This window comes from Bos grunniens, chromosome 25 (assembly GCF_055505025.1).
Source record: "Bos grunniens cultivar Pamir isolate PY7600 chromosome 25, Bosgru_T2T1.0, whole genome shotgun sequence".
NCBI classification, from domain to species: domain Eukaryota; kingdom Metazoa; phylum Chordata; class Mammalia; order Artiodactyla; family Bovidae; genus Bos; species Bos grunniens.
The window spans coordinates 6027987-6051329 of NC_141189.1; the positions used below are offsets into that span (position 1 = coordinate 6027987).

The following is a 23343-nucleotide window of genomic DNA, read 5'->3' on the forward strand; positions in this document are numbered from 1 at the left end:
CGCTGGATCATGGAAAAAGCAAGAGAGTTCCAGAAAAACATCTATTTCTGCTTTATTGACGATGCCAAAGCCTTTGACTGTGTGGATCACAATAAACTGTGGAAAATCTTGAAAGAGATGGGAATACCAGACCACCTGACCTACCTCTTGAGAAATCTGTATGCAGGTCAGGAAGCAACAGTTAGAACTGGACATGGAACAACAGACTGGTTCCAAATAGGAAAAGGAATACATCAAGGCTGTATATTGTCACCGTGCTTATTTAACTTATATGCCGAGTACATCATGAGAAATGCTGGGCTGGAGGAAACACAAGCTGGAATCAAGATTGCTGGGAGAAATATCAATAACCTCAGATATGCAGATGACACCACTCTTATGGCAGAAAGTGAAGAGGAACTAAAAAGCCTCTTGATGAAAGTGAAAGTGGAGAGTGAAAAAGTTGGCTTAAAACTCAACATTCATTAGAACTGATTCAAATGTATTCTTTTTAATGGCTGAGTAATACTCCATTGTGTATATGTACCACAGCTTTCTTATCCATTCATCTGCTGATGGGCATCTAGGTTGCGGCTGGTGCACTGGGACGACCCAGAGGGAGGGTATGGGGAGGGAGGAGGGAGGAGGGTTCAGGATGGGGAACACAGGTATACCTGTGGCGGATTCATTTCGATATTTGGCAAAACTAATACAATATTGTAAAGTTAAAAACAAAAAAAACTCAACATTCAGAAAACTAAGATCATGGCGTCTGGTCCCATCACTTCATGGGAAAAGATGGGGAAACAGTGGAAACAGTGTCAGACTTTATTTTGGGGGGCTCCAAAATCACTGCAGATTGTGACTGCAACCATGAAATTAAAAGACGCTTACCCCTTGAAGAAAAGTTATGACCAACCTAGATAGCATATTCAAAAGCAGAGACATTACTTTACCAACAAAGGTCCGTCTAGTCAAGGCTATGGTTTTTCCTGTGGTCATGTATGGATGTGAGAGTTGGACTGTGAAGAAGGCTGAGCGCCGAAGAATTGATGCTTTTGAACTGTGGTGTTGGAGAAGACTCTTGAGAGTCCCTTGGACTGCAAGGAGATCCAACGAGTCCATTCTGAAGGAGATCAGCCCTGGGATTTCTTTGGAAGGAATGATGCTAAAGCTGAAACTCCAGTACTTTGGCCACCTCATGCAAAGAGTTGACTCATTGGAAAAGACTCTGATGCTGGGAGGGATTGGGGGCAGGAGGAGAAGGGGACGACAGAGGATGAGATGGCTGGATGGCATCGCTGACTCTATGGACGTGAGTCTGAGTGAACTCCGGGAGTTGGTGATGGACAGGGAGGCCTGGTGTGCTGCGATTCACGGGGTCGCAAGGAGTCGGACACAACTGAGCGACTGAACTGACTGAATTGAATACTCCATTGTGTATATGTACCACAGCTTTCTTACGCATTCATCTGCTGATGGATATCTAGGTTGCTTCCATGTTCTGGCTATTATAAACAGTGCTGTGATGAACACTGGGGTACATGTGTCTCTTTCATTTCTGGTTTCCTTGGTGTGTATGCCCAGCAGTGGGATTGCTGGGTCATATGGCAGTTCTATTTCCAGTTTTTTAAGGAATCTCCACACTGTTCTTCATAGTGGCTGTACTAGTTTGCATTCCCACCAACAGTGTAAGAGGATTCCCTTTTCTCCACACTCTCTCCAGCATGTATTGGTTGTAGACTTTTGGATAGCAGCCATTCTGACTGGCATGAGATGATATCTCATTCTGGTTTTGATTTGCATTTATCTAATAATGAGTGATGTTGAGCATCTTTTCATGTGTTTTTTAGCCATCTGTATGTCTTCTTTGGAGAAATGTCTGTTTAGTTCTTTGGCCCATTTTTTGATTGGGCCATTTATTTTTCTGGAATTGAGCTTCAGGTGCTGCTTGTATATTTTTGAAATTAATTCTTTGTCAGTTGCTTCATTTGCTATTATTTTATCCCATTCTGAAGGCTTTTTCACCTTGCTTACAGTTTCCTTAGTTGTGCAAAAGCTTTTAAGTTTAATTAGGTCCCATTTGTTTATTTTTGCTTTTAGTTCCATTACTCTGGGAGGTGGGTCATAGACGGTCCTGTTATGATTTACATCAGAGAGTGTTTTGCCTGTGTTTTCCTCTAGGAATTTTATAGTTTCTGGTCTTACATTTAGATCTCTAATCCATTTTGAGTTTATTTTTGTGTATGGTGTTAGAAAGTGTTCTAATTTCATTCTTTTACAAGTGGTTGACCAGTTTTCCAAGCACCACTTGTTAAAGAGATTATATTTTCTCCCTTGTATATTCTTGCCTCCTTTGTCAAAGGTAAGGTGTCCATAGGTGTGTGGATTTATCTCTGTGCTTTCTATTTTGCTCCATTGATCTATATTTCTGTCTTTGTGCCAGCACCATACTGTCTTGATGACTGTATCTTTGTAGTATAGTCTGAGGTCAGGCAGGTTGATTCCTCCAGTTCCATTCTTCTTCCTAAGATTGCTTTGGCTATTCAAGGTTTTCTGTATTTCCATACAGATTGTGAAATTATTTGTTCTAGTTCTCTGAAAAATACCATTGGTAGATTTATAGGGGGAGAAGGCAATGGCAACCCACTCCAGTACTCTTGCCTGGGAAATCTCATGGATGGAGGACCCTGGTAGGCTGCAGTCCGTGGGGTTGCAAAGAGTTGGACATGACTGAACGACTTCACTTTCACTTTTCACTTTCATGCACTGGAGAAGGAAATGGCAACCCACTCCAGTGTTCTTGCCTGGAGAATCCAAGGGACAGAGGAGCCTGGTGGGCTGCCGTCTATGGGGCCGCACAGAGTCGGACACGACTGACACAGTTTAGCAGCAGCAGCAGCTTTATAGGGATTGCATTAAATCTATAGATCACTTTGGGTAGTATACTCCTTTTTCACTATATTGATTCTTCCGATCCAGGAACATGGTATATTTCTCCATCTATTTGTGTCATCTTTGATTTCTTTCATTAGTGTTTTATAGTTATCTATATTGAAGAAGGCAACGGCACCACTCCAGTACTCTTGCCTGGAAAATTCCATGGACTGAGGAGCCTGGTGGGCTGCAGTCCATGGGGTCGCTAAGAGTAGGACACGACTGAGCAACTTCACTTTCACTTTTCACTTTCATGCATTGGAGAAGGCAGTGGCAACCCACTCCAGTGTTCTTGCCTGGAGAATTCCATGGATGGGGGAGCCTGGTGGGCTTCCGTCTATGGGGTCACACAGAGTTGGACACGACTGAGGTGACTTAGCAGCAGCAGTTATCTATATATAGGTCTTTTGTTTCTTTAGTTAGATTTATTCCTAAATATTTTATTCTTTTTGTTGCAATGGTGAATGGAATTGTTTCCTTAATTTCTCTTTCTGTTTTCTCATTGTTAGTGTATAGGAATGCAAAGGATTTCTCTGTGTTAATTTTATATCCTGCAACTTTACTATAGTCATTGATTAGCTCTAGTAATTTTCTGGTGGAGTCTTTAGGGTTTTCTATGTAGAGGATCATGTCATCTGCAAACAGTGAGAGTTTTACTTCTTTCCAATCTGGATTCCTTTTATTTCTTTTTCTGCTCTGATTGCTGTGGCCAAAACTTCCAAAATTATGTTGAATAGTAGTGGTGAGAGTGGGCACCCTTGTCTTGTTCCTGATTTTAGGGGAAATGCTTTAAATTTTTCACCATTGAGGATAATGTTTGTTGTGGGTTTATCATATATGGCCTTTATTATGTTGAGGTATGTTCCTTCTATGCCTGCTTTCTGGAGGGTTTTTTTTTTTTTATCATAAATGGATGTTGAATTTTGTCAATGGCTTTCTCTGCATCTATTGAGATAGTCATATGGTTTTTATCTTTCAATTTGTTAATGTGGTGTATCACATTGTTTGATTTGCAAATATTGAAGAATCCTCGCACCCCTGGGATAAAGCCCACTTGGTCATGATGTATGATCCAGCCAGGTTATTTCAGGAAGCCTCTTGGAATCCAGCCAAGCATGACACTGGCACAATTTAGAATTATGAGATCTAGCTCCATGCCCTGCATTCATGGTTTAATGTTTGGGCAAGATTCTTCCCCACTCTAAGCTTCTGTTTTTACATCTGTAAAGTGGGAATCAAACAACACCAGCACTGCTTATCTCACAGAATTTTCAGGGAAATCAGTTAAGAGAGACATGAAAGAACTTTCTTGGCTTCCCTGGTGGCTCAGACCATAAAGAGACTGCCTGCAATGTGGGAGACCTGAGTTTGGTCCCTGGGTTGGGAAGAAACCCTGGAGAAGGACATGGCAACCCACTCCAGTGTTCTTGCCTGGAAAATCTCATGAATGGAGGAGTCTGGCAGGCTACAGTTCATGGGGTCTCAGAGTTGGACACAACAGAGCAACTTCACTTTTCTTTTCCTGAAAGAACTTTCTAAGGTGTACTGTGCAGTAGAGATATTAGTGATTCATTTATCAAGAAAGAGAAACTCAGGAATGGAGTCGAAAGTGAGCATCCATGAGGTCCTTCTCATCCCTTTGCTGTGAAGTCCACGGAAGTGCACCTGCTTAAGGGCACGTGTGTGTTTCTTCATGGTGGGGTATGTGTGGGTCAGAAAGAACATCCCTGTACCTCACCCCAGCCCCTACTGACTGGCTTGCTAGGGGCCCTCACCTTGTCTCTGTTGGGGCAGTGCTCTGGTCACAGACCCGTGATCTGTGAAATTAGAATCTAACACACACATCATTCCAGAGAAACACAGCCTTCCCATACTGTGAGCAGTTCTCTCAGCCAGTGGACAAGCTTCCCAGAAGAGGAGTCACCTCTAAAAGGAGAGGAATATCAGACTGACAGGGCCTCTTACATCACTGAGTCCCTGGCACCCTGCTCACCTCTCCTGATATCTGAGCCTAATGCCCAATTCCATGAGTGTTCTTTGATTTCCATCTCTGACTGATTGCTGAAGTCTGAAAAGATAAGCCACGTATTGTTGATGAGGACACTGTGTTTCTAAAACATGTGTAATTAGTCTACCTTGGCAGTACTATAATTGTCTATTTCTATCTTCCACCTGAGTAATATCAGGATCTTAGTCACATCTGCATGTGAAGCACTTGGAATAGAGCTTTGACCATGCCAGGCCGTCAGTACACAAATGACCAGATGAGAGACGTGAGGTGTGGGGTGCTCTTCAGGCACACACGTCTTCCTTCACGGTCTTTGTAAGTGAGACTTTTCAAGTCAGGTGTGTCTGGCTGTGGAACGAAGAGCACAAAGACCATGCCTTCTGTTATTTCCCCTTGCAGAGCAAGCCATTTGCCTTTGCTAGGACGTGGCTCTGGCTACACATTTTTCCAGGACTTGACTAGACTATTGACACTAGACAGATTCCAACCAGCTGGACCAGGCCCTGAGGTGCATTGGGAAGGTGATGGCATGTAAGTGTTGGTGAGAAAACCATCATATTAGCATATGTTTTGGAGGAAGATGAAAATATGTAGTTTCCACAAGGGTTTTGTTTTCAAGAAGAATAAGAAAGGCTGTGGGTTTAGCTGAGTGAATTAAGTTGTCAGTAGTTATCAGATGACACTGTAATCTCTTCATGGGGATGTATTTTGTGTTCCTCTCAGTGGAGAATACAGACAGGTGGGTCCTCATGACAAGCACCTGTCCTTGTTCCTGCTGAGGTGACATGAAGTCCGGGTTCTGCAGACCCATGGGGGAGCCCCTGGGCAGGGGTAGACATGGAGACAGAGCCAGAATTGTGACCAATGTGCTGCTTCAGCCTTGGGCTCACTATTTCACAGAGTGACTCTCATCATGAATCGGCAAATGTTGAATATCAGCATTTCAGAGCAGAAGACTTGCCATCTTTCTTCATATTATTTATAACTTGTTTTGATCAATAGCTGTTGGGAAGCCACTTGCAGTCACTAAGGCTCACTTTCTATCTGTAAATGGAGGATTGTAGCATGACCCTCTTTAAAACTATGCCATGTGTGCGTGTGCTTAATCATTCAAATATGTCCCACTCTTTGCAACACCATGGTAGTAGTCCATCAGGCTCCTCTGGCCATGGGATTCTCCAGGCAGGAATGCTGGAGTGGGTAGCCATTCCCTTCTCCAGGGGGACCTTCCTGACCCAGGGATCGAGCCTGGGTCTCTTGCATTGCAGGCAGATTGTTTACAGTTGAGCCACCAGGGAAGCCCCAACAGTACCCAGGGAAGGTACCAAAAGGGGGCAGAAATGTATCAAAATTCCTTGGACTTTCTGACTTTCCCTGGGGATCATCGTCCAGCTTCCCAGGTCTGTGCTTTGCTGGTACTCAAGCTTCCGTCCATTTCTCTCCTTTGCTGCCTCTCTCTAGGGCTCCATTTCCCCAAGGATTCCAGAGGTATGCCCCATACTGAGCTTGGTTGTGTGTCTCACTCCCTCCACCAGAGGCTGCTCCCCAGGGAGGGGACTGGATGGCTTCTAGCCCACAGTCCAGCACAATACCAGCGCTGAATTAACCAGCTGAATTAACTCACTTGGATGACGCAATGGACAGATAAATGTGTTCAGACAATACAATTCTCATTGGATGTGGATTTTAACAGAGGCCTCCTGGAAGAAGTGAACCCTAAGATGACAAACTCTGATGGTAGAAATATCATGCTCCATGAGAAGCTCCCAAGGAAATAAAAAAGTGCAGGAGACATAGTTCAGACTTGCTGCATGTTACTAATGAGACTTCCACTCAGGCCAGTATGGAACAGCCCTGGGAACTCTCAGGCCAGAGTGAGGGAAAGAGTTACCAAGAGATGAGTATCACTTTCTGTAGGAGTAAAAGTGAGAAAGGATAAAGGGAGAAGGAAGTGCACAAACACAGCTTACATGTCTTATGTTTCTATCAAGTTTTAGGAACCTTTGAGGTTTTGTTTTTCATGTAATCCATGGTCATTCAGGCCTGGCAGATGCAGGACATGGTTCAAAGTACTGATAATGAGCCAGTGTAAATTCTCGATGCTCAGCCTTCATACTGCTCCCAGGAATTCAGCATGGATAGAAGGTGGCTCTAGTGGTAAAGAACTCGTCTGCCATTGCAGGAGACATAAGAGATGCTGATTCAATCCCTGGGTTGGGAAGATCCCCTGGAGGAGGGCATGGCAACCCATTCCAGTATTCTTGCCTAGAGAATCCCATGGACAGAGGAGCCTGGTGGGCTACAGCCCATGGGACACAGAGTCAGATATGACTGAAGCGAATTAACTGCACAGGGGAAGGCCTACCAGCTGGTAATACCAACGGCTACTCTAGGCCTCCTCAGTATCAGCTCCTTGTTACCCAGTAAACACTCCCTGTTTTGTGCATGCTAATTCGCTACAGTAGTGTCCAACTCTATGTAACCCTGTGGACTGTAGCCCTCCAGGATCCTCTGCCATGAGATTCTCCAGGCAAGAATACTGGAGATGGTTGCCATTTCCTCCTCCAGGGGATCTTCCCATCCCAGGGATCTAACCTGTGTATCTTAGGTCTCCTGCATTAGCAAGTGGGTTTTGTTTTTTTTTTTTCTTTTACAACTGGTGCCACCTGGGAAGCCCCAAATGCCCTACGTGTCCACAAGTGGGAACCTGTCTGCTCTGACCCACCCACACCTCACATTCCCCAGAGATAACATGCCCTCGTGTGATCTTTTTGGAGTCCTGTTGCTGTACATGCCACATTACAGGTGGCTAAGGATGTTGGGGTCCTCTTGGCCATTGGGCTGCTTTTTTCTCTCTCTTTACACCCTTTGATCTTGGATTGCAGCCTTTCCAGAGAGAGGAGACCATTCTTTGATCTAGAATCTGACTTGCAGGATACTCTGAGGGTGGGACAGGAATGAGCCTGAATTGATACCATTGGTGCAGCCATCACCCTCTCCTCCATGTCCTGCCTTTTCTTCTGGGGCCCTCTTGTCAACAGGATTCTGATGGATTCTCCTGAAAATACAGGGACAGTGACCAAGGCCCAGCCAGGCCCTCTTGGTGTGTCAACAATTCAGGAAAGCACTTCTGAAAGCACTGTGCTAGGTACCTGGGACATGACTGTGGCTAGTACCCAGCATGTGCCCAAGCTCTTGATCCACTGAGGGGACTAGAAGTGGAAACTGACTGTGGTGTGGGAGATAGTAGGATTGTGTGCAAGGGACAGAAGTCCCCAGAGGATGAAATTGTTATATCTGCTCAAGGAGGTTTGTTTGGGAAATCTCTAACACAGATGTTCTGTCTGAACTTCATTTTGAAGCATAATTAAGAGCCTACAAGGGAAACAGGGGCATTCCTGGGCAGAAAAAAAAAAAATCATATAAGTAACAGTAACAATCAGTACAGCCATCTTGTTTGACCCCCTAGAGAAGGAGATAACACCTGACTCCAGTATTCTTGCCTGGGAAATCCCATGGACAGAGGAGCCGTCGGGCCGCTGTGCATGGGGTCACAAAGAGTGGGACACGACTTGGCAACTACACTGCCACCATCATCTTATTTGAACAATTTCAAACATTTTGGACTGCAGGCAACCCTAGAGACAGGGCAGTCGAGAGCAGAATTAAAGCCAGTGGCTTTATTTGAGTTTCTACAACCTTTGGGCTTACTGTTAACACTGATTGAGTTGTTTATTGATTTCCTACAGAATATGAACTCAAGGGAGGTCAAACTGTAATGTGTATGATGCTCAGCCAACTACCAAGGCCGAGAGGGCTCCTACAGGTGGAGCCCAGGTGGCTCTTCTATTGGTTGCAGCTCCAGCTCCAACTCCTTTCTAAGCACATAAATCTCCCAACCGCACTGAATCTCCACCTAATGTGAACAGAAGCTTCACACTGAGAGGTAGGCAGAGAGCAGCACACACAGCTGAAAGGAAACTCAGAGGAGGGAATCACCAAGAAAGTGGCCATGGAGCTAATCCCAAGCTTTTCCATGGAAACCTGGGTTCTCCTGTCTATCAGCCTGGTGCTCCTTTATCTGTGAGTAACTGTTAGGCTCATCTCTTCTAAAACCTAGGTCTTGGGGTGCTAATCAGGAAAGGGGGTTCCCTTAGTTTTTTAAAGTTCAAAGTAAATGGAGGGGAAGTTGCTCAAGCATCATGTGCTATGGGCACCAAATGGGTTATTATCATCGATCTTACCCACATCTGTTGAAGGAGTTAACTTTACTCCTGAGTTGCTGTTAGCATAGTTAGGAGGGTTTGTGACATTATTTGCTCCTGAGAATGACCCTCTGATTGACTGCCAGTTTGCGTGGACCTAGACTAGTCAACCAGAGTCCATCAAGGGCAAATTAAAAACAACTGGCCCATGTACAGCATAGTCCTTACTGATTCCCATGGCTGGGAATCCTGGAGGCAAGGATCAACGTGGATTTTTGTTTCAGTCTCTCTGACTGTACCTGCTGCAAGAGACATGAGGAAGTATCGGCCCCTTTGTCACTCAGGAGTTCCTGCTCCGGACCCTTCTTCCAGGTGTTATTTACACAAGGCATGGGGTGCACCCTGACTTTGTTGGGAGGCCTGAGACTGAGCACCCTTTTTTTCATGGTCAGACCTTCCCCTTTTCTGTGCCCCTCCTCAGGGCATCCCTTCCTAAGACTCAATTCCCGCACCCTGTACTCTGCAGAAATTATCTAGTTTCCAAATGAGAAAGCTTAAGATCTGAGGAGACTTGGTAAAAATCTTGAAATTATATTCATTTCTTTCACTTTTTCTCTCAATCTCTGGAAGGGTTAGAATCAATGTACATATTTATTTTCCCTGTGATACGACATCTGCTAAGCCTACAAGAGGCACAAGCCCCAGAGTCCAATTTGGATTTTATTTTCCCTGTATAAGTGTGGCACAGGAGGTTGAATCAAAACCATCTAGCAGAAAAATTCCTTTCAATGTTAAGATTCTGGTATCATGGATTGGATTGGGAGAGGAGTTATTTCTAATGAGTGATTAGAGAGATACCCCTACAAATCACATTTAGGTTCTGTGTCAATTTCATTTTCACTAAGTGTAGTAAATCATGATGACATGTATGTGGGTAATATTAACCTCATTTTAATTACTTGAAAGAAGTATTAGGAATTTAAGGTATTTCAGCAACATATTTTCTGCCTATTATTATAAAATTAATTGGTACAGTTTAATTTCATTCTATTTAGTACTGCTGCTGCTGCTGCTAAGTTGCGTCAGTCGTGTCTGACTCTTTGTGACCCCACAGAAGGCAGCCCAACAGGCTCCTCTGTCCCTGGGATTCTCCAGGCAAGAACACTGGAGTGGGTTGCCATTTCCTTCTCCAATGCATGAAAGTGAAAAGTGAAAGTGAAGTCGCTCAGTCGTGCCTGACTCTTAGCAACCCCATGGACTGTAGCCTACCAGGCTCTTCTGTCCATGGGATTCGAAATCAATATGAGTATTTCCAGCATGTGGTTTTTCCCTGAAGGACAAAAGAGGACTGTTTCTAGGTGTTCCAGCACCTAGAAAGGTATGTAAATAAATTCGCCCTCTAGAATAATGCCTGGAATATGAATCTAGTGTTGTAAAATATTCCTGTGATATACCCTTTTAAATATGCATGTCCAGCAGGCTATTTTAGTCTTCAGGGCAGATGAGTATACATGCCTGGGAGCTGGTGATGATATGAGAGGCATCCAGAAAGAGATCGGGATGGAGGGGAGAATATTCCTCTTTCCTCAGAGCAGACCCCCTAGAGTTATTCCTCAGACCTGGTCCCACAGAAGGTCAACAGGGTTGGCATCTCATCTGCTGGAAGCCTGGGGACAAGACACAACCTCAGTCACACTGTGTGTGGTCCGTCTGACAGTGGGGCTGGTACCAGCTAGTGTCCCACCAGGCAAACATCCCTGTAGCCTGAGAAGGTGCTGGTGCAGCCAGAAATCAGCCGCTGCAGGCAATGCTCTTGTTAGGCTGACAGGATGTAAAGACTATAAAAATGTTGGCTTTATCTTTAGCCCCTTCCTTTTTACCCAAAATAGCATTACTGTACCAACCAAAAAGTAAAGAGCTAGAAAGAAGCCAAATAATTCACTCAGTCCACCTGCTGCCTTGGTGGAACCATGTGAATTTAGACACTATACCAGAGCTCTCTGTGGGACCAGTGTTGCCAACATGTTCACTCAATTGCTTGGCATCACTTTTGAGTTTATGTAGCAACCCACTCCAGTATTCTTGCTTGGAGAATCCCAGGGATAGTGGAGCCTGTTGGGCTGCCATCTATGGCGTCGCACAGAGTCGGACATGACTAAAGCGACTTAGCAGCAGCAGCAGCAGCAGCACACTGAAGGTTCAGAAGCAGACATTGACTTGCCCTGTTTGTGAAGACAGAGGAAGCAACTGGGGTTTGAATAGCCCAGGCCATCTCTTTTGTGGTGATTGGTGCCCACACCTCCACCACTTGCTTTGGAGGAAAGAGAGATATAGCCGACTGCACTTGGCCAAGGTACCTCTGTGTGCACTTCCAACATAGGTACTTTCCTGAAATTTTTTGGGTTTCTCTTATCACATACTTTAAGACCGCTAGATTTCTACAGAGATTTGAACCTGTGCTACCTTAAAGGCTACCTTCCAAAGAAGGAGAGAGAGGAGCTTAGTCCAGTATTCTGGAGTTTTTTATAGTCACTCATTTTTGGTCACACAAAGTCTTTTGCTCTACACGGAAAGGTAACTGAAGACTGGGAACCATGATATCTCTTTGTTGAAAGTGCCCATAGGGCATGATGAACCATTTACACATAGCATGCTTTTCAACCATACCTTACTAATTTGCCTCTAGAGAGTTAGCCTTGGAGGCCTAGCAAGTTCATGTTTAAACCATCGATGGCAGTCTCTTCCTTCAGCCTCTCTTTTCCTGCACTCTGTCATCTCTCAGGAACACCAGAGTGAGCAGGCTTGCAAAGATCCCCAACTCGGAACTGTGAGCTTGCACACATAATACATGAAGAATAACCTGCAGGCAGGCCTGGCATAGGGAGCACCAGCTTGATTGGTTTTTAAGATAGTTGAAGTGCAGAGGAAGTAATCTAGCTGCTTTATGATTGAGAATCTTCAGAAAAATGAGTGTATTTCAGGCCCTGGGCTTAGCAGGTGGTTGGAGGACCAGATGCCATGAGGTGGGGAATGGTCTGGAGATGGATCCTTTAGTCATTCATTTATACAGTTTCAGGGAACAAAAGGGTCAACCACCCTTTTTTGTAGTTCAAGTCAACCAAATTGCCGGGTGACAGAGTCATGGGTGTAGCTGAAAGGTACTCAATTTCTATGATGGCAGTGGAAGGCTTGAACACAGTTTTCATTATACAGACAAGAACACTGTGCTTGTTTTAATGCCAGCTTGTGAAGACAGAGTTAAGAAGAATCAGATCCAGTGTTCTTGCCTGGAGAATCCCAGGGACGGGGGGAGCCTGGTGGGCTGCTGTCTATGGGGTCGCACAGAGTCGGACATGACTGAAGAGACTTAGCAGCAGCATGGAGGGAGGTCTGATGCATTGGCCACTTGATGGGAGGAGCTTACTCACTGGAGAAGACCCTGATGCTGGGAGTGATTGAAGGCAGGAAGAGAAGAGGGAGACAGAGGATAAGATGGTTGGATAGTATCACTGACTCAATGAACATGAGTTTGAGCAAACTCCAGGAGATAGTGAAGGACAGGGAAGCCTGGCATGTTGCAGTCCATAGAGTGACAAAGAATCAGACATGACTGAGTGACTAAACAACAAAACAATATAGAGGAAAGGAGAAAGATAAGAACAATGCCAAGGTAGACTCTAGTAACTCTGTCATTGGGCAGATGCAGTTAACCAAAGTCTCATGTTTGATACAGAAAAGAAAAGTTTCCCCTTTGTATCTAGAATGAGAATCTCTAAATCATGGAAGAGTTAACTTGCTGAATACATATGAATGAATTTTTTGGAGGAATTATAGCCTACACCTCTCAGGAGCTCTCAAATTTAAATATTTATCAAGCATCCAATCTAGGATTAGGACCTTCAAGATTTCACTTGATGGTGAAAGTGATATTGTCTCACTGTGCAAGAGGGAAAGAAGATGATGAATGAAAGTAATTATTGCTTTTGGAATTGCTGTTATTATTTATCGCCTACATGTTACCTCTCTAGGCTGACAGTTCCAGTTCCAAGTCTGTGACTGGCCAGCTCCACACATTCCACAATCCCTGACCTGGATTTTCTCTTTCACTTTATAGATATGGAACTTATTCACACGGACTATTTAAGAAGCTGGGAGTTCCTGGGCCAAGACCTCTGCCTTATTTTGGAAATGTTCTGTCCTACCGAAAGGTGTGTGTTGTTTGATGTCCCTTTTTTGCTTCTTATTGCAAATCCCAGATGAGTTGCATAGTAAAAATTCTCCTCCTCAGGAGATAGTGGAGAGTTTTCTTACTTCCCAGAAATGGCATTGTAGGCCCCACCCACACATGCCCTCTTTACCCGAGGCCTCTATTGTCAGCTGTCAGGAGCCTCAGGTTTGCCTCCTCAGACAGCTGAACTCTCTGGCTGAGTCAGCACAGGACTTGAAGTTCCATCTTGTAAGCTTTGTGAAGAGGGTCTTATCTCTGCCAGGTGCAGATTCCCAGCAAAGCACAGCCCTACTAATTGTCAGGAGAGAAGCATGAAGGGATGCCTGGTCGTGGCTCTTAAGCAGCGTACAGTACAGTCAGATGTATCCTGTTGGTAGCATAAGCTCTGGGTACCCTTTTTTCTCCTTTCTCCTGAATTGCTTGGATGCTTCACTTTTAATGTATCAGGTAATTTGCACATACTTGGATTCTCTCAAGAACTGCTAGTGCCTGCAGGTTGTTTTTTTTTTTTCCTCGCTTTTTCTGCTCTACCTCTTGCTACACATGACATCTTTTGGGATATGAAAAATGGAACAAAAGCTTTCTGCTTTTCTTCTGTGCTTTCAAAGCGGGCACCTCATGGATGAGTTTGAGCAGGGAATTAGTGTAACTGAGACAACATGGTGGTTGTCTATTTGCTTCAGATACTTAACTGCTAAATAAATTGTGGAGTTTTAAAAAATAAGGCAGAATCACATATACAAAAATCACTAGAAATGATATGATTTGACAAAATTATTAGAAGTTTAATTTAACTGAAAGGAATGTACCAGGTGGCATATGGACTGTGAATTCTGATATTCATTCAGCTCTGATGCCTCCCCAGGGCCTGGCCCCTGAACTGAAGGTCATGAACTGCATTCAGATGTGCAGGGGCAGAGCCCCGTGTGCAGGCTGCTCTCTGGCTTAGATTTCCTGTCCTGCAGACATGAGGCTTGTTTCTCAGATCCTGATTCTCCCAGCTGAGGTCTTCACTGTCTTGTTACTGCCTCAGAGTTTCCTGAACATTTTTCCATCTGAAGAAGCAGTAATTTTCTCTCCACCTTTCCTAGGTGAACTCTTTAGTAGATGCACCCCAATTCACATTTCTGAGACTTTCATTTACTTGTTAAAGCATTAAATATCATGATAGAAACTTAGGGACAGGCTTTTTTTTTAAGTTATAGAAGTAAAAACTCAGGCCAGGTTTTTTTGTCCTGTGTGTATGTGTGTGTAGCAGAGTTTTATTAAAGTATAAAAAGGGACAGAGAAAGCTTCTGAGACAGACATCAGAAGGGTGATGGAGAGTGCCCCCCTCACTAGTCTTAGCAAGGGAGCTGTATACTTTTTAAATTGGTTATTACAATACATCAAAAGAATGTCTCAAGTTTGTAAAGGTCCTACCAGACCCACTCCCACAATTTACAAGTTTCAAGATAACAAGATTAGTCAGAAGGTTCTTGCTAAGGAGAAACATGTCCTCGAGCAAGATACATTGTCATATTCACTAAGACAAAGTAATATAGAAAAAAATATTTGTCCTTTTCTCCTTGAGAGCCTCAGACCCCTTTCTCCTCCTTGGGGAATCTGGTCTTTTTATCAGCCTGCCTAGGAACTGACTCTCTCATCCCCCTCTCCCCAACCTTTTCTTTTAGGAGAATTATGTTGCAAGGGAAAGGGGCATCATTTTCATCCCATAACTACTTCCTGCTGTTGAGGGGCATAGTCCCTAAATTGTTGAGGCAACATATTCTCCTAACCCTCATGTTGAGGGTGTCTGATTCAGGGGCCCCAAGTAATAGTTTGAGGAGCCTGTGGCATTCATAGGAGCTTGAACAACCATTTGTAACTTAACAGGTTTCAGCCAGTTAGAAACAAATCCAGTTACATAGTTATAGATATAAGGCAAAATGGTCATTAAACCAAGTTAAAACATAATCAAAATTAAAAGTTACATTATGTCCATAGTTACACCAGTCCATTTTAGGATTGTTAGATGTCATCAGATCAAGAAGAGGCATCACATACGATTGTTGTTCATGAAGATATTTGCAGAGTTGAAGAAAGTCCTTTCCTTGAAGTGGAGAAACCCACCATGGGAAGCCTTCAATTGATTAGGAGGGGGAGTGCTCCACAGACCCAGAAATTAGACCAATGTGGAGGCTGGGTCAGGGGTCACCTCCCAGAGTTCTAGTAATGTCTGTTGAAAAGCTGAGTCACATAGTTAGTTAATTCTAAGGCTTTAGGATCTATGACAATATCTCTATGCAAAAACAGTCTGTCATAGAGAGAGTCCCTTTTTTGGGGGGCAGTTTGAGCCCTCATTAAAAGCTGGGCAAGTCCCCCATAACCCAGAATCCAAATTTGGCAATAGCCTGTAATGCCCAAGAATCCTCTCAATTGTCTTAAAATCATAGGTAGAGGATGATTTAATATAGGTTTAATGTTAGAAAGCATCATCCTTCAAATCAGTCACTGAAAATTATATGGCTTGTTTAGAAATTTCAGACAATAAAGTATAAGAATTAGGCACTTATTATTCATATATCTAGAACAAGTCTCCACTTATCATTTGAGCCTTTTCACACCCAAAATAGAAGTGTTACGTGGACTATTGTAGGGAATTAATAGCCCTTGTTCCTTTAAATTTTCAATGATAGGCTTTAACCCTTTCTTAACCTCAGGTTTTAATGGATATTGCTTTTGATATGAAAATAGGTGAGGGTCATTGAGCTTGATAAGGAGAGGAACAACATTTTGTGCTCGACCACAGTTTTTCCATCAGTCCACACTTTAGGATTTACATTTTTTTCAGTTAAAAGAACGGGTTCCATATTCATGAAAACAGAGGCCTGGACTTTGTTCAGTATATCCCTCCCCAGAAGGGGTGAGGGAGACTCTGGCACGATTAGAAACTCGTGAGAAAAACAGCTCAGAGTCCCAGTTGCAGCTTAAAGGATGACTGAAATAATAACGTTTGGCTCGTTCTGACAGAAGCAGACCAGGGGCTTCAGTGAGCAAAGAGAAAGCTGCCCCAGGGTCCAAAATAAAATCGACTGGTTGGCCCCCCACAGTTATTAATGCCCAGCGTTCCTCAGGTGTAATTAGGGTGGGAGCTTGTGTGGGCACCTTTGGTCCTGATTGTCCTGAGAGTCCGACCCCTGGGGCCTACACCTTAGAGGGCAGTCTCTTCTCCAGTATGGTCCTTTTCAGACCAGACATGGAGCTGGGGGTGGCATAGATGCCTGAGGGCAATCCCACTTGAGATGCCCCTTCTTTCCACAGTAATAACAAGCCCATCCCTTTTCACCTGGGTCCATCTGGGCATTTTTCTCAGGCTGTTTCAGAGCAGGTCTAACAGCCATTGTTGGGGCTTCAGTCTTTTGCCTGGTTCTTTTTTCCCCTCTTATTTTCTTTCTCATATTCTTTACCATAATATACTGTCTGAGCCAGCTGTAACAGTTTTTCTAAAGACTGATTTGGTCCAAATGCCAGTTTTTATAACTTATGGCAGATATCTGGAGCCGACTGAGTGAGAAATCTTTTTTTATTTTTATTTTATTTTTATTTTATTTTATTTAACTTTACAATATTGTATTGGTTTTGCCATATATCAAAATGAATCTGCCACAGGTATACATGTGTTCCCCATTCTGAACCCTCCTCCCTCCTCCCTCCCCATACCATCCCTCTGGGTCGTCCCAGTGCACCAGCCCCAACCATCCAGCATCGTGCATCGAACCTGGACTGGCGACTCATTTCATATATGATATTATACACGTTTCAATGCCATTCTCTCAAATCATCCCACCCTTGCCCTCTCCCACAGAGTCCAAAAGACTGTTCTATACATCAGTGTCTCTTTTGCTGTCTCGTATACAGGGTTATTGTTACCATCTTTCTAAATTCCATATATATGCATTAGTATACTGTATTGGTGTTTTTCTTTCTGGCTTACTTCACTCTGTATAATAGGCTCCAGTTTCATCCACCTCATTAGAACTGATCCAAATGTATTCTTTTTAATGGTTGAGTAATACTCCATTGTGTATATGTACCACAGCTTTCTTATCCATTCATCTGCTGATGGACATCTAGGTTGCTTCCATGTCCTGGCTATTATAAACAGTGCTGCGATGGACATTGGGGTACACGTGTCTCTTTCCCTTCTGGTTTCCTCAGTGTGTATGCCCAGCAGTGGGATTGCTGCATCATAAGGCAGTTCTATTTCCAGTTTTTTAAGGAATCTCCACACTGTTCTCCATAGTGGCTGTACTAGTTTGCATTCCCACCAACAGTGTAAGAGGGTTCCCTTTTCTCCACACCCTCTCCAGCATTTATTGCTTGTAGACTTTTGGATCGCAGCCATTCTGACTGGCGTGAAATGGTACCTCCTAGTGGTTTTGATTTGCATTTCTCTGATAATGAGTGACAAATTGAAAAATAAAAACATTTGATTATCTCAATAGATGCAGAGAAAGCCTTTGACAAAATTCAACATCCATTTATGATAAAAACTCTCCAGAAAGCAGGAATAGAAGGAACATACCTCAACATAATAAAAGCTATATATGACAAACCCACAGCAAACATTATCCTCAATGGTGAAAAATTGAAAGCATTTCCTCTAAAGTCAGGAACAAGACAAGGATGCCCACTTTCACCATTACTATTCAACATAGTTTTGGAAGTTTTGGCCACAGCAATCAGAGCAGAAAAAGAAATAAAAGGAATCCAAACTGGAAAAGAAGAAGTAAAACTCTCACTGTTTGCAGATGACAGGATCCTCTACATAGAAAACCCTAAAGACTCCACCAGAAAATTACTAGAACTAATCAATGAATATAGTAAAGTTGCAGGATATAAAATCAACACACAGAAATCCCTTGCATTCCTATACACTAATAATGAGAAAACAGAAAGAGAAATTAAGGAAACAATTCCATTCACCATTGCAATGGAAAGAATAAAATACTTAGGAATATATCTACCTAAAGAAACTAAAGACCTATATATAGAAAACTATAAAACACTGGTGAAAGAAATCAAAGAGGACACTAATAGATGGAGAAATATACCATGTTCATGGATTGGAAGAATCAATATAGTGAAAATGAGTATACTACCCAAAGCAATTTATAGATTCAATGCAATCCCTGTCAAGCTACCAATGGTATTCTTCACAGAGCTAGAACAAATAATTTCACAGTTTGTATGGAAATACAAAAAACCTCGAATGGCCAAAACTATCTTGAGAAAGAAGAATGGAACTGGAGGAATCAACCTGCCTGACTTCAGGCTCTACTACAAAGCCACAGTCATCAAGACAGTATGGTACTGGCACAAAGACAGAAATATAGATCAATGGAACAAAAGAGAAAGCCCAGAGATAAATCCATGCACATATGGACACCTTATCTTTGACAAAGGAGGCAAGAATATACAATGGATTAAAGACAATCTCTTTAACAAGTGGTGCTGGGAAAACTGGTCAACCATTTGTAAAAGAATGAAATAGAGCACTTTCTAACACATACACAGAAATAAACTCATGGATTAAAGATCTAAACATAAGACCAGAAACTATAAAACTCCTAGAGGAGAACATAGGCAAAACACTCTCCAAAATCTATCTTTTTTTTTATTATAAAGTTTTGTTAAAGTATAAAGGAGATAGAGAAAGCTTCTGACATAGGCATCAGAAGGGGGTAGAAAGAGTACCCCCGAAATCTATCTTTTAAGATCATTTCTCCCTCTGTAATTTCAGGATCAATGTCAGTAAACATGTGCAGAGCCCCCCATAATCTTTGTTAAGAGTTTACCAGGAGTTTCCTTCTCTCCCTATTCTATGTTAGTTAACTTAGCATAGTTTAAAGTCTTAGCATATGCTCTCTTGAGTCCTTCAAGAATACATCTGGCAAAGTGGCTCTGTTATGGGAACCCCTTGGGTCCCAGTAGGGAGGAAGGCTATTTTGTAATCCCTCTTTCCCCTTGCCTCCAAGCCATTCATCTCCAAAAGTAATGGCTTCCCCCAAAACTCGAGCTCTCAAGTCAGGAATCAGCATCTGTCCCAAGACATATCCTCTAAATAGTCTACCGAGACTGAGGTAAGCTCTCCTGGAAGGGTGCCTTGATTCTCAGCCTGTTCAGTTGGCAGCCCCAGATACAGGGGCAAAGTAAGAGAACAGGAGGGAGCTGAAGGTTTCACACTCAAGTCTGTACCCTTAGGACACAAGTCTGGCATGTCTCACAGAGAGATAAAGAGCAACATATATGGCACTTCCACCCATTTCTTTGTTTTCTACAGAACTGATCTAATTGTAAACAATATTGTAATTAAGAGACTCTTCAACAGGCTAGTGTTCCCTGTCTTCCAAAGGATACTATGGCCATTTGGTATCACAGAAGAAGATCAGGCATGTCTTTTTAAACTCTAGGGATCAAACTTGTCCTAGTTTTTTTTTTTTTTTAATAGATTTTAAAGGAGTGGTTTTGGAACTGTTAGTTCCCATCTATAAGAGAGAAAAAAGAAGCATCCACAGCCATGGTTTCTTTCCACCGAAGGCGTCCCTCCCTGCTCTAGATGGGAGTGTAGACAGACTTTCCACCGAAGTTTTCCTTCCCTGGTCGGACTTAGTCTGTCCCTTACCAATGCAGGAGCCTGATTCACCTCTCCCGGTTCTACCACTGAGATGGGGTGGAGATGCACCAGGGGTAGATCTGATGGCATCCCAAATTGATTTCTAGTTCTATACCACCACAACCTTTGATTTGTCAGAGTAGTTTCCCAAAATGTTTACCAAGCTAGGACTACTAGGGGAAGCATCCGTCTTCCCTGTGCCTATGCACATTCCTGAGTACAGTCCTGACTGCAGTAGAAATGGTGAGTCATAAAGGGATAAACAACAACCAAGACGTCCTTTCTGAGTGTCACCACGCCAGTATATGTGATAGCAAAAGGGTCGGCCAGCGAGGAAAAAGTGATTTTTGTCCTCAAGCTACTAGAACCAATCCTTCCAGTCCATTTCCACAGATTCCACAGAAAGAATATCTAAGGAGTTGAGACAGAAGCCACCCGAGAGCCTCTTCTGGTCCACTACTAAAGGAAGAAACCCTTTGCATTTCCAATCTGACCAGATCCTGCAATTCCCAATCTGTGTCCTCAAATGAGGTCAATGCTGTGACCTCATGGTCAGCAGCAGTGCTTCTCTCCACATAGATCAGAGGCACAGCCATGACAAAGACTCACTTTCAGATCACTGGTCCCTGAGGCAGCCAAGAGAGTGACCTTTAGCCTGAGAGACATTCCTGGAGTTAAAGTTCTGTCTTGCTCCCAAATCTGCTCTTGTAGCTTTTGGCTCCTAGCAAGACCAGGCACTTCCATGACTGCCAAGCTTGGGGTCTAAGTGAAAGTACATAGTAACGGCATGAATCTTAAGTCTACTCAAAGTCTATGACCCAACAGATTAGGTTAGTAGTTCTGATTCCCCATGCAATTACAAAGTGGTCAAAGGGACCAGGAAAAATGACCGAGAAAGGAAAGTTCTGTCCACACGCTTTGCCATCCTCTGGCCACTCCCTTCACAGGGACATTGGGTGTCTCTTGGCATTGACAGGTGGTATAAACCCCTGACAAGGCTCCCCTTTTTGGATCTGCCTTCAGTCATTACGAGGCACCGTGAAACTGCAGAGCAGGGCTCATCACTTGCTTTGTGCAGGGCATGTCATTCATTCACACAAGCAAACCATAGAGTTAGTAAAAGTAAAGCAGAAAATATGTATACTGAGAAAGCAGAGAGACTAGAGCTCTTGAATGTTCTTACCCTGTCCTGAAGATCCTGGGCAAGCCCCAAGATGATAGCTTAATGTGAACAATGCAGATTCATGATCTCCGAAGAAGACTTAGCTTCTGGACCAGGGACCAAGCTTGATCACTCAAGAGCTTTTGCATAGCAGAGATTTATTTAAAGTACAAAAAGGGACAGAGTAAGCTTCTGACATAGACATCAGAAGGGGGATGGAGAGTGTCCCCCTCGCTAGTCTTAGCAAGGGAGCTATATCCTTTTTTTAATTGGTTATTCCTATCAAGCCAGGTGTTTAAAATGCACTGTTCCTTGTATAGTTGTGGCATCTCCCCATTTTTTTCTGTGTTGAGCTGGAAGACTAGGAGGTATGTCCAATTTGTCATTCATTCAGTCACTCACTCACTTTCTCATTGAACACACACCCCTTAGACTTCTTTAAATCTGTGAGATTAAAAGATGTTACTAGTGCTTTGACTTGCTTATTCTGCTAGAATTCTAGAAAGAGCCCATGAGATAAATGAAAAGGCTGCTTAACTAGGAGATGAAAGTGTGTGTAGGAATCTGTTACTTCCCTCAGCTTCAGTTTTGTCACATGTCCATGGAGGATTAGAGATGAAGAGATTTTAGACAACACATGCACAAGGAAAAGCCTTCAGGAAGACAAAGAGTAATTAGTATTCACTGACAGGGTAAGTGTTTAGTGTCTATAATATTCAAAGAATATTCAAGAGTGATTTTAAATTGTCAGTTTCAAATATCTCCTCTATTTTCCCTCCTTCCCCTTAAGACATTTGTGAATAAGAACCAATACAATATTGTAATTAGCCTCCAATTAAAATAAATAAATTTATATTAAAAAAAGAACTTCCCTCCAACTGCCAGTGAAAAATAGTAGTTTTGTGAATTAGAGATAGGGTTCAATACAGGATATTAATAATGTAATATTGTTTTTCCTTATAGGGTGTTTGTGAGTTTGATGAAGAATGTTTTAAAAAGTATGGGAAAATGTGGGGGTGAGTATTCTGAAAACTCCCATCGGACACACTTGTTATAATAATCCTGCCCTCCCCTGGTGGTGTGGAGGGCACTCTCAGTCCAGAGCTTCTTGGAATGAAGTCATTTGCTGTAAAGCTTGCAGGTTTTTTCTACCAGAGATCATGAAGGCCACCAGGTATCCAGGTCCACAGTCTGAATCAGGCCTGGAGGACCACAGGTCGTCACTTTTCTCCAGACTTTGAGGCCCAGGGACTCCTAGCATCACTTTCTCTCCAGGATCTCACTCTTCCTCCCCTTTTCCATTTTTCTCTCCTTAGGTTACCTTTAATTGCATAAAATGCATTATCCCAGAACATTCTAATATGTGCTCATAAATGTATCTTATGACCCTTTCCCACATGATTACCTTTTAATTTAAACCCAATATCCTTTATTTAAACTCTGGATTTAATATGTCCTTTTGGAAAAAGAGATGAGGGTTATAGATTAACATAATGGGAAATCATTTCTGCTCAGCTTTTTACTTTCTCTACATGTATGGAATTTGTTTAATTTTCAGGTAAGATTTTCCAATAGAATTGTATTCAATGATTGTTTTATCTACTGTTTTTCTCTGACCTTGAGGAGATGTAGGGTATATATATCTAACCCAGTCTGTCAGGTGGGCTTTAGGAGCTGTTGGAGGTTTGGTGAGAGCAGAGGGAGAGGTGTCATGTGGTGCTTCTTTGCCAACAGCAAGTGGCAGAGGCTCTACCTGTCCGGACCTCTTCATCTTCTCTCATGAGGCCCTCAGAAACCATGGGAACCTGTGAGTTGCCATGGCCCCACATGTCAACCTGCTTGAGTGGAAAGAATACATAGCACTGGGACACTACTGGCCCAGCTCCAGCTGCCCCTCCAACGCTTAGTACCTGTGAGCTCGGGCTGGAGTCCGTTTTTCATGGTGGATCCCAGTTCTCTTTTAGAAAATGGTTCTCATGCATGGATGTATGAGGAGCACCTGGGAGAGCTTGTTATAAATACAGACTTTGACCCCACTCATCAGTACACTGAATCACTATGATCTGAGGTGGGTTCAAAGACCTGATTGTAACTGTTAGTGAGAGAAATTATTAAGGCTGGAGTGACATCATGAATATAAAGCAAACCACTATCTCTTCTCCACCC

At 43.1% G+C, this 23343-nt stretch overlaps 1 protein-coding gene across 1 annotated transcript in view; it reads left to right on the forward strand.

Moving 5' to 3' along the window:
- The first annotated feature begins 8819 nt into the window (after positions 1-8819).
- LOC147344829 (cytochrome P450 3A24) overlaps positions 8820-23343 on the forward strand; it is a 45195-nt gene continuing 30671 nt past the window's right edge. Inside the window, exons 1-3 of the mRNA XM_086374075.1 lie at positions 8820-9007; positions 13244-13337; positions 22141-22193. Coding sequence (XP_086230201.1) covers positions 8937-9007; positions 13244-13337; positions 22141-22193 — 218 coding nt within the window. The 5' untranslated portion in view covers positions 8820-8936. The remainder of the gene's footprint in view (positions 9008-13243; positions 13338-22140; positions 22194-23343) is intronic.